The sequence below is a fragment of the Xenopus tropicalis genome, chromosome 1, assembly GCF_000004195.4.
Source record: "Xenopus tropicalis strain Nigerian chromosome 1, UCB_Xtro_10.0, whole genome shotgun sequence".
In the NCBI taxonomy this organism is placed as follows: Eukaryota; Metazoa; Chordata; class Amphibia; order Anura; family Pipidae; genus Xenopus; species Xenopus tropicalis.
The window spans coordinates 154,192,382-154,204,084 of NC_030677.2; the positions used below are offsets into that span (position 1 = coordinate 154,192,382).

Consider the following 11,703-nt stretch of genomic DNA (forward strand, 5'->3'; position numbering starts at 1 on the left):
GATTTTTTTTAATATTTAATTTTATAATATCACAGGGGGCTAGCCATATTCTTCATTTCTCAGGGTGCCACAGCCATGTGACCTGTGCTCTGATAAACTTAAAGGAAAAGTAACATTAAAAAAGTAAAAAAGCTATTCTACCCTGCACCAATAACTGCCCTATCCTGCAAACCACTTAGTATTTGAAATGCTTTAATAGAAAATACCTGCTAAAACTTGGCTTCCTGTCAATTGAACTACGGCAATACGGCGAAGGAAGGAGCAGCATCCACTATGCGACAATCGATTGATCCAGCCTAGCCTTCCTTCTGTATAGGAAGGAGTCAGTATACAATAAAAATCACGACGGTACTGGTATTGGACCCCTTATCTGGAAACCCATTATCCAGAACGTTCTGAATTACGGAAAGGCCATCTCCCATAGACTCTATTTTAATAAAATAATTCACATTTTTAATAATGATTTTCTTTTTCTCTGTAATAATAAAACAGCACCTTGTACTTGATTCCAACCAAGATATAATTAATCCTTATTGGAGCCAAAACAATCCTATTGGGCTTAATTAGTGTTTATATAATTTTTTTAGCAGACCTAAGGTAGGAGGTCGGAATTATGGAAAGACCCCTTATGTGGAAAACACCAGGTCCCGAGCATTCTGGATAAGGGGTCCCATACCTGTATCCCTTTAAATGTAATATGTGAATCCCAGCTGGATTTTTCACCAATCCTTCACATGATCATAACCATATACGTTACTGCACATTCACCTGAGGGTTGCATGACCGGTATCTGTATTCCTTTTCTCCCTTGGATCTTGTTGCTCACTTGTAGTGGTGGTTGGAGTTTTTGTTCTGACATTACCCTAGCTCTTGTGTGTGGAAGCAATAGTATAAAACCTGAATGAATTGGTACTAAGCAGATCTGATGCTGCTGCTGCTCACCTGGTAATGCATCTCTGTGCTCATACTGAAGCAAGGTGAGGGGGGTTACATTTTTGCCATATAAAGTGCTATGATGGGCCAGCTTCTCCCCTTGCCTCATTGCAGAAGCAGTAATGTGCATAAAAAAACACCATTCCATGTCACGTTAGAAAAAGTACCTTTATTTAGCACTCACAAACAAGTGTCTGCTTACTATATCTAACAGGCCTGAAATTGTGCATACAAAACCCACAACTGCTTTTGTAAGAAAATGGGCTTTATATGAAATTTTGACACTAACAACACTAATCACTCATTTTTACTGATAACTTTGTTAAGAATAAGTATATTATTTAAGGTTTTTCATGCCTCTTGTACATTTTATGCAAATAATGTTTTCATGTGCAAATAAAAAGTTTTTTTCTTTTCTATTCTGAGAAAACATTCAGGCAATTGCTCATTTCTAAATCTTTTGTGTTTGTTATCAAGATTGGTCTTTGTTAGAGTTCCTTGATTTTTTACACCATTTTCACCTTTAGGGCTTTTGTACACGGGGAGTTTAGTCGCCCGTGACAAATCTCCCTTGTTACGGGTGACTAATCTCCCCGATATGACATCCCACTGGCGAAAATGTAAATCGCGTATGCCATCCCACTGGCGATTTACATTTTCGCCAGTGGGATGTCATATCGGGGAGATTAGTCGCCCACAACAAGGGAGATTTGTCACGGGCGACTAATCTCCCCGTGTACCAGAGCCCTTAGTGAAGGTTGCATGACTGTTATCTGCATTCCTTCTTTTTCTTGGATCTTGTTGCTTACTTGTAGTGGTGGCTGGAGTTGCTGTTCTGACATTACCCTAAAGGTCCCCATACACGGGCCGACTATAGCTGCCGATATTGGTCCCTTGGACCGATTTGGCAGCTGATCGGCCGTGTATGGGGAGAGCAGAGCGGCCTGGCCGACCGATATCTGGCCTGAAATTGGCCAGATCTCGATCGGCCAGGTTAGAAATTCCGGGTGGATCGGGGACCGCATCGGCTTGTTGATGCGGTCCCCGATCCGACTGCCCCATTGCCGCCCACATAATCCAATCGTTTGGCCCCAGGGCCAAACGATCGGATTATTTTTTTTTTACCTAAATGCTCCCCGATATCGCCCACCCGTAGGTGGGGATATCGTGGGAAGATCCGCTCGCTTGGCGACATCGCCAAGCGAGCGGATCTGCTCGTGTATGGCCACCTTATCTCTTGTGTGCGAAAGCAATGGTATAAAACCTGAATGAATTGCAGGGTTGCTGTCTTTGGTGTTATGTAAAAGTCCATACCAAAGGTCATTTGAGGTAAGATTTATTAGACACATACGTGGGTTCTGAGCAAAAGATAGTCAGAACAACAGAACAAAGAAAGAGCTGGGTTTTTATATGACATGGTAACATACAACATGATTACAGATGAGTATGGGTGTTACCAGTTTGAACAAAGAACTGGACAGCATCCATCCAAGTGGGGGGGGGGGGGTGCCAGCAGCTGGGTTCTAAACATCAACACAATACATAGGTGATAACACCTGCTTTAGAGCTTTAATTCCATTGGTACCGGAATGAAGGGTTATATGAATTGTTTCACGACATCCTCCATGAACCATTGAAGGGGGGGGGGGCATAGGAAATCTGCATACACAAAATGTATTCATTATCAGTACTAAGCAGATCTAAGTATATTATTTAAGGTATTTCATGTCTATTGTACATTTTATGCAAATTGGTCTTTGTTACAGGTTCTTGACTTTTTACACCACATTTGTAATATCCCTGTTCAAGAGGTCACTGGAGATGTAAAATTTCCCTTCTCTCTTATAATATAAACAAATCAGGTGGCATATCCATACTTTCCCATTAATGGCTCCTGCTATAAAAAAAAATTTTCCACTGTAATTCTATTACTTTTTTCCTAAAGGGGCTAGTATTGTTGGTTCAGTTAAAAGCAAAATTACAAAAAAGTACTACTGCGGAAATCAGTGTTTAAAAAAAATAAATAAATAAAAACATATTTGCAAAGGTTAATGCACAGTTACATTTTATTCTATGAAAACAAAGAAACAAGTATTGTGGCATGTGCAAAAGTTAATAGCTCCCCATTTGGCACAGATCAAAATGTGTAAATGGCTTTTATATCCAGCTAAGAGCCTTTCATTTTTTGATGTGGGTATTGTGCCTACACTTCTTTGCAGATGACTTCTAATTCTGAGATCTTCTAGTGCCGCCTTGCATGTTTTAGATCTACTCACAGTGGACTGTGAGGGACATTCCAAAATCTTCAGCTTGATTTTCTGCAAGAGCTCATTGTGACTTTTAAAGGGGTTGTTCGTCTAAAACTTGTCAGCGTGTCAGAAAATCAATTTTCCATAAAAAAGTAAAAAGGCCAGTGTAAAAGCTACTTTTTTTTATACCTGTTAAATCAGTCCTCCTTCTGTCTCTCTGATCAGTTTTCTGAAGGGAGGGGGGTGACCTATTTTGAACCTGACACACTGAGCACTTTCTATATAATTTTATCATCACATCCATGCTTTGCCCTTACTTTTTTCCTACTGGGCCAATTCATTGGTTGCTTGTGCACTCTAACCAGTTGCATAATCCCTTGCAATGGCATTAGCAAACAGACTCAGCATTGTGTTAGATTTGCAGCACGCAGGAAACAATGTCAGACTGACAGGAGACACAGCCAATAGGAGTTAAGTATGCTGCCAAGACTATGCATGACATCATTTATGGAAGTAAAAAAGCAACTGTAGTGTTTATAGGGGTCACTGACCCACCCCTCCCAGCACAGGGTTTGTGCAGTAGTGAAGGATTAGCAGAGGGATAATTCTGAGGTGAATAGCTCCTCAGCTGCACATTTTTTGTTAACTATGTAAATGGCAAAGATTGTTCCATTAATGTGAACCAGGGCCGCCATCAGAAACTTTATTCATATGGGGCCCCCCATGAACACAAGCATGCAGTACCAAAATTTTGGCCACACCCCTTGTGTGTGCAATATAAACAGCTGATGTTACCTTATAATAAGCAGTTCATGTAAAGAGTTCCATTGATTAATGTGAGAATAATTCAGTCAGTCCATTGGGGGTCAGTGGAGTTTGCCCTAAGTTTACCCCCTTCCCATCTACCTTCCCCCACTCTGTGCTGTCATTGCTTGATATGGAAGAAGTTACACAAGTTTTTATGTTAACTGCATAAGTTTAGGGGTCCAATGATCTTGCTGTGCTAATAAGTCAGTATTTTAATTGGGGGGGGGGGTCAGTGGGGTTTATACATAAGTTATGTAAGTTTCTTTGAAAGTAATGTAAGTTTTTGCATAAGTTACATAACTTACGTAAAGCTGCCCATACACAGGCAGATCACCAAGCGAGCGGATCTTTACCCAATATCCCCACCTACGGGTGGGCGATATCGGGGAACCTGTAGGCGAATTTGATCGTTTGGCCCTGGGGCCAAACAATTGAATTCCAACGGCGGCAATGGGGCAGTCAGTTCGGGGACCGCATCAACGAGCCGATGCGGTCCCCAATCCGACTGAATTTTCTAACCTGGCCGATCGATATCTGGCCAATTTCAGTCCAGATATCGGTCGGCCAGGCCCCTCTTTTCTGCCCCTACACGGGCCGATAAGCTGCCGAATTGGTCCAAGGGACCGATATCGGCAGCTACAATCGGCCTGTGTATGGGGACCTTAAGTATAGGGCACTAGTCAGTAATACTTATTGGGGTTTGGGTGGAGTTGTTTTTCTAGACCCGCACATCACTAGTGTGCACATAAAAGAAATTGGCTTAGATTTTTCTTTGTTCCTATTTTACAGTGTTTTGCTTTAGATACTGCATAGCTTATAAAAGTAATGTTTTAAACCTATTGTATTATCTTTATAATACTTTTATTGTAGACCCAGTAGCACTGAGCTATCTTTATTCAAGTTATAGCAGATGGCCTTTAAGGGTTTGGACATGGTTTGGCCAAACTCTAAGGATTTGCCCAAATCTGAATCATGCAGAAACTAGTGAGATCCTGAACTGAATTCTAGCTTCAGTGCATTATTTAATAGTAACAGAACCTTGCAGCAAAACCCTTCTTTTTCGCGGTTGCGCAATTCTTAAATAAATTTAAGGCATTTTAAAGGTTTTTTTGTATGTAAATAATGCTTGCTATCTGGTTGGTATATTTCCATGTGTCACACTGTTTCTTTTCACTATCACAGTCCATTGTCGCCAAGTACTGCCGGAGCGCCCAGGCAAATGTACACTAAGGTATTTTTGTAGGTAGGACAAGGGCATCCAGTGCATAGACTGAAAACTAGATTTATACCAAATATTGTATATTTTGTCTCACAAAGAGTCTGTGGCTCAAAAACCCCGCTCGGACAGTTCTCTCGGCACACGGGCAGAAGTTGCACAGAGAAGCAACAGAAGATGTGAAATGCTCTGTACGGTGCAGAAGGCGGAACTTGTGTAACGCGTCTCTGTTTCCGCTCGAGCCGCTTTTGTACAGACACAGGACACTGAGCAGTGTGTATGAGGCTAGCAACTACCTTGAGGTTACAGAAGGCCTACAGCGATTTAATAATCCCGGGGCTAAGTTATCAGCAGGACATGAACTCGGCTGCGTGTGGTACGCTGTTACATGTGTGCAGGCAAGGCAGCAAGAGCTGGTGAGTTACGCGGCCCGGCGGTTCATATATTATTGTTTATCAATGATAACATTTCGCATAAATGTATTTTATCCTGACCTGCCTTCTCATGTAGAACTGCTCACTAAGACAGCCCTGATATATTCCTTCCGCCCTCAAATCTGAGTCCTGCACTGAAAAAAAAACCGATTCAGCTGGGCAAGGCTGGGCATCTTTAATGTACTCTAAATGGTTTTACCGTTGCATTTTTTTTTTTTAGGAATCTACAAATATCTTTCTTCTTTAGGAAGAAAGCTTGCAGTCTGTTTCTGTATCCCCACAGCTCTAGTGCAGACATACATTGTCAATTTCTGCCAGAAAACGTAGTGTAACACCTGTTTGGCCGTTAATCCAGGCTAGTATTAGGTAAAGCATGTGTTACATGCGATCCCCCTTTCCCAGGATGGGCCTCCGCTAAGTGGGAGATGGCCTATAGGAGCTATTTTGGAGATGAGGATGTTGTCGAGCTACAAGTCCCTGATGCTGTATGGTGTAGAGGTAGTAATTAGGACGCCAGAAGGTTCTTTGCTGAATAACTGTAGAACGTTTATTGTCACAGACAATGTTGAAGCAGGGTTATACTCACAATATTTGAAGTAGGTAACACACAGTAGTAGCAGTTGTAATTATGCAAGGCAGAGTAGCACCACAGTGGAGGTAGATGAAGAGCTAGTAGCAATCCTAAGGATAATCACCCTTTACTGGACCGGATCCCTACAGCCAACGTTGGATTAGGGGTAGATACTGCCTGATACCTGTGTCTGAACTGCGGTCCCTACAGCAAGGCAAACAGAGCCTGGGTATTGCTAAACCCTTAACTTTCTCCTATGTTGGAGCCAATACTGCTCTTACTAGATAGCCCTGACTATCTCACACTATCTAGAGTGTGCTATAACAGGATCAATCCTACTACTGACTTCTCATTCACGGGGCCCTGTCCCCGACTTTCACTATAGCACCAAGGGGCTACTCTAGGGCAGGTGGCTTTACTGGGGCCTATTCTGATCCCAGGCTCTATGGAGTTGTTCCCTGAGAGTCAGAAGGCAGCCAAAGAGGAAGCCACCCCTCCTTGCTAGACACTTTATTAGTCTGCAAGGGGAGTGGTCATCCTAACTAAGCCAATAAGGTATTGGAACTAGATACATGGGACTTTGCCCAGCAACAGTACTAGGAAATAGGCAGTAGGGATTTAAAGCCATAGGGACTCTAATACCTATGGGTCCCTACAGTAGTCTTGTGTTTGCTGGTGGATATGGCCTGTGTGTGCCTGCACCAGAGTGTATTCAATGCTTCCGGGTGCAGGCAAAGACGATTTTTCAAGTGTACGGTCGGATTGTCAGCCTACGCTCATACGTGAAATAAAAACTGTTTTCAATATAGTTAGGTAGCCAAAAATTTAATCTATAAGGGCTGGAGCCGGCAGATGTCTAATATAATGGCCAGAACACTACCTCCTCCTTTACACACATGCAGGGTAGGGCAGGCAGAGTATGGCACACACATGCAGCATAGGACAGGCAGAGTATGGCACACACAGGCAGGGTAGGGAAGGCAGAGTATGGCACACACAGGCAGGGTAGGCAGAATATGGCACACACAGGCAGCATAGGACAGGCAGAATGCTGCCTGTGTGTGCAATACTCTGCTTGCCCTATGCTGCTTGTGGGAGGTGAACCTGGCAGGGGTTTGTTATGGGAGTTTGTTAGCAGTTGGAAATAGCCATTAAATGGTCCCTATGGTGTGTAATTATGTACTGGGGGTTGCTGTGCTATCCACAGGGGAGGAGGAAGCATATGGATTTAAGGGTATATCTTAATATGACATAATATAATTCTTTCACATATGAATGACGGTTGATATCCCCACAGTAAGGACCAAGCATTTGGGATTTTGCTGTGCTACCACCATTGTGATAAAATAGGTGTGGTTTGAAGTGGGTGTGGTTTCAGAAAGGGGAGTGGTCAAACTGGCTTCAATTAGCGGCCCTCCACCATGTATGCTAGAGAAATTCCGGCCCTCGGCACCGCAGAAGTTGGACAGCACTGCCTTAGGAGATGACCACAGCAATGGGGCAATGGCAATAAGTGGGATTTTCTAACAGGCCCAATATTGGCTGAGCAGATAGTTGGTTTGACCCTGTATGGGGGTAAATGAGCTACCAAATCTATCTGAAGAGGCAAAGCAGGCACCTTATATCAGCCCACAAATGGCCTGTTGAATGCTAACACTACACATGGCTGATTCTCAGTCTGTGGATAAATTCAGGCTGCGGAGCCCCTACGCTTGCATCAGCCCTCTCATGTGTCTGCACACAGTGCAGGGATACGCCTAATGGTGGAACTACATAGGATAATTTGGATGAATACAGTTTTCCCTGGCCATCCATGTCGGCAGTCACTCATGGGTTATTCCACCTATGAATGAATGCTGCCATGGATAGCCAGGAAAGGAAAAGTTGGTATTGAATTTTCCCTTATTTGCCCCACAAAACCTTTTTGCACAAGTGGCAAAATGTTTTTAAAATATTTTGTGCTCTCACACTTTTGGGGCATTTCCTGGGGGGGGATTTTTAGTTTATCTATAAAAACTATACATTGTTACTGTTAAGGAAAAACCAAGCTTTCTAAATTCGCCTTTTGTATATTTCTATATCTGGAACAATCTCTTCACCTCTTGTATCGGTTATTGATTGCTTTATATGTTACTTTTGTATGTCCAATGTATGAAACCCACTTATTGTACAGCACTGCGGAATATGTTGGTGCTTTATAAATAAATGTTAATAATAATGCCCCAAAAAAATGAAATAAAAATGATATATACCATTTTAGATCAGAAACTCCCAGCAATAAAGCACTACAGCAGAATATGGAATACTTTAAATTCAAAATTCAAAAATCCTGGAACATTAGGTTTACCCCAGGAAACAATACATTTTTTAAAAAGTACACATTCTGCATTATCCAAAATGGGTAACTGTCTTTCTACTACCAAACATCAATGCTTTTCTGAACTTTCTTTAAAAATATATGAAAATTCAAAAAAATTGTGTCAAAGCTTGCACTTCCAAGCATCTCACATAGCATTAGGTACCAAGAAAAAATATCCTAAATATGAAAGCCAATGGTCCACTGAACAGTTTGATGCCCATTGTGCATAGGATTACCAAAGTATCTGGTATTTAGAGACCCCAAAAGGAAGTTGGTGCATACATTTTCCATGGCATATATCTTTACTACTAAAAATACTAGTAGTAAACTTGTAGACTATAAACACTATATTGTTTTAGTATGCACTTACTTCTATAATGTGTTCAGGATAACAGACCCAGATTTTCACCTGTAGCTGTGCAGCTCTGTAACTCCATGTTAAACACCTCCCAGTTAAGTTTATTAAACTGTTATAAAGTTGGTACAAATACATATTCTGTATATCGAGTAATTTGTAGTACTTTGTACTATGTTCTAACAGTAAAAGAAATTCATTGTTTTCCTTACAGTCCCCCTTGGATATGGAGACGAGAGAGTCACTGGCAAACATCTCTGCTGACCCTACGCTCAACCATACCAATGAGGTAAAGAAGTTTCTGAGAATCTGTCTGCCTTGTAGAAACACCTGTAACTGAACAGTACCGAACACCACGTCATTAGCATTTGTTTCCTTAAAAACGGAGAAGCTTTTTTTTTTTTTTGTAATGTCTGTGTTAGAAAGCAGTGAACCAATAAGTTGCTGTTATGCGACTGTTATAGAGCCCTTAAATGTCAATAGAGCAATCAACTTTAACCTATTTTAGCAGTAAGAAACAGCAACTTAAACAGCATCCTAAAGTGCAGGTAATGGTCAAAAATCCAGCTTTATTTAATAAAGCCGAAACCATTGGTGTTGGATTTTCAGATGTATGTAATTATTCTCTTGCATGGAGCAGCTCAGTGTTATACTTGTCATACTGGCCACTCAAGGTTACATACAAGACATGTTGTATATCACAGTAAAACTGGTTTTATTCTTTTTATGGTAATTTATGGCTCTAAAACTTTTTGTAGTTCTTTGTGAAATAACTTAACTGGTGTAATATCCTATATAGAGAGCCATCATAAAACTGTTTATCATATGAATAAAGCACAATTACAGAAATAAGTCTCGTATTGCTTCTATATTCTAAATATTTGTATATGTGCTCTTTGTTCCAGAGCAGAGCCTAGGAAGAAGAAAAAAGTGGATCCTAAAAGGGAACAAGCAATACGGGAACGTATGAAGAAAAAGTTAAAGAAACTGGAGCGAATCCCTCCCCAACTCATCCCCATTGAGGATTTCATAAAGCCTGCAAAGTTTCTAGATGAAACCAGGTATGAGGTGCTATGCATATACAGATTAAAACAAAATGTTATACATAAACTCACACAGTATTGTGTGCTACAACTATCAGCATCCTGATATATATAGCCAATTAACAGGTATATTTATTTTTGTAAGTAACAGGTACAAAAGTATTTTTGTAAAGATGAATGTGAGCAGTTTATTTCTTATTAAGCATATACTGCTTTTGTTCTGTCTGGCAGAGTGAGGACCCCTCCTCAAATAACACCAGAAGAGCAGGAAAGAAGAGCACTGTTAATGAAGACATGGGCATTAAGCAAGCAACAAGAACATGAGGCAGAAAACAGGGGACTGCAGTCACTCCTAGAAGCTCAGGAAGAGGCTCTTCGTGAACTGCGTCTCGAGTCAGAGGAGTTGTACAACGCAGCTATACTCACTGATCCAGGATTGCTTCCTTTAGAAAGTCAGGGACCCTGTAACACTCCTCCTGTACCTCAGTATAATGCACCTGATGGGAAGTACAATGATGTCACTAAAGTGTACACACAATAAGTCTGCATTCATAGTAGAGGCAATGCCGTATCTCAGCAGGGGAGCATGAACTGTTTTAAGTGCAAACTGAGATAGGAGGGACTCAAAAGCTGCCTCAAAAAACCTTACCTTCAATCCTCTATTGTCAATGTATAAATATTGCTAGCAACAAATAAAGTTATAAAAATTCTTAGAACTTAACCTTATCCGCCTTAAATGCAAGAAAACCATGGGGCACATTGGAAGGATAAGCACAACAGTTTAAAAAATGATTTTAATGCATATTCTAGAATAGCGCCCAAACAATTTGCCAAGCAATGCTTTGCAAGTAATCATTATCAGCAGTTATGTATTAATGTGGACAAAGTGTGTTCCAGTGTGGTATCCCACATCACCATACACACTCAGATCTGGTTGGGCATATTAGTGTTTGAAACCATATTGACTGACTGGGTGGCCATATAGGGCAGCTTGGGGCTGGGTTTCAACAGAAAATCCTGTAAACCTGCCAGACCACAGATCTGTCTAATTTTCAAATTTCATCTACCAATGCCCCAGGTCAGTGGGTGCATTGGCATGTATATATATGGGACTGCACTAGGCAAATCCATAATGGAGAAGGACCTTGGCGTACTTGTAGATAATAAACTTAGCTGTAGCAAGCAATGCCAGGGAGCAGCTGCAAGGGCAAGCAAAATTTTGAGGTGTATTAAAAGGGGCATAGATTCACAGGATGGCGGTTATTCTTCCCCTTTACAGATCGCTGGTAAGGCCCCATCTAGAATGTGCCATTCAGTTTTGGTCTCTGGTGCTCAAACGGGACATTGAATTATAGAGGGTCCAGAGAAGGGCAAATAAGCTGGTAAAGGGTATGGAAAGTCTCGGTTTTGAAGACAGACTGGCCAAGTTAGGGTTGTTTACACTGGAGAAGAGGCACTGAAGAGGTGATATGATAACTATGTATAAATAACGGGATCATATAATAATTTACCATCATATAATAATTTACCAGTAGGTCCTTCCAACTGACATGAGGGCACCCTCCCTGAACTAATTGTACTGGCTTGATACATTAGATAGCTTCAAGGAGGGGTTGGATGGCTTTTTAGCAAGTGAGGAAATACAGGGTTATGAGCAATAACTCTTAGTACAAGTTGAGCCAGGGATTGGTCTGATTGCCATCTTGGAGGAAATTTTTTCCCCTCTGCAGCAAATT

The 11,703-nt window shown here is 41.3% G+C and overlaps 1 protein-coding gene across 1 annotated transcript; it reads left to right on the forward strand.

Moving 5' to 3' along the window:
• Positions 1-5,448: 5,448 nt before the first annotated feature.
• mrpl40 (mitochondrial ribosomal protein L40) lies at positions 5,449-10,674 on the forward strand. The gene is given in 4 exon segments (NM_001016249.2): positions 5,449-5,621; positions 9,139-9,213; positions 9,830-9,985; positions 10,199-10,674. Coding segments are annotated over 4 exon segments (600 nt in total). The 5' UTR covers positions 5,449-5,562; the 3' UTR covers positions 10,509-10,674.
• The last annotated feature ends 1,029 nt before the right edge of the window (positions 10,675-11,703 follow it).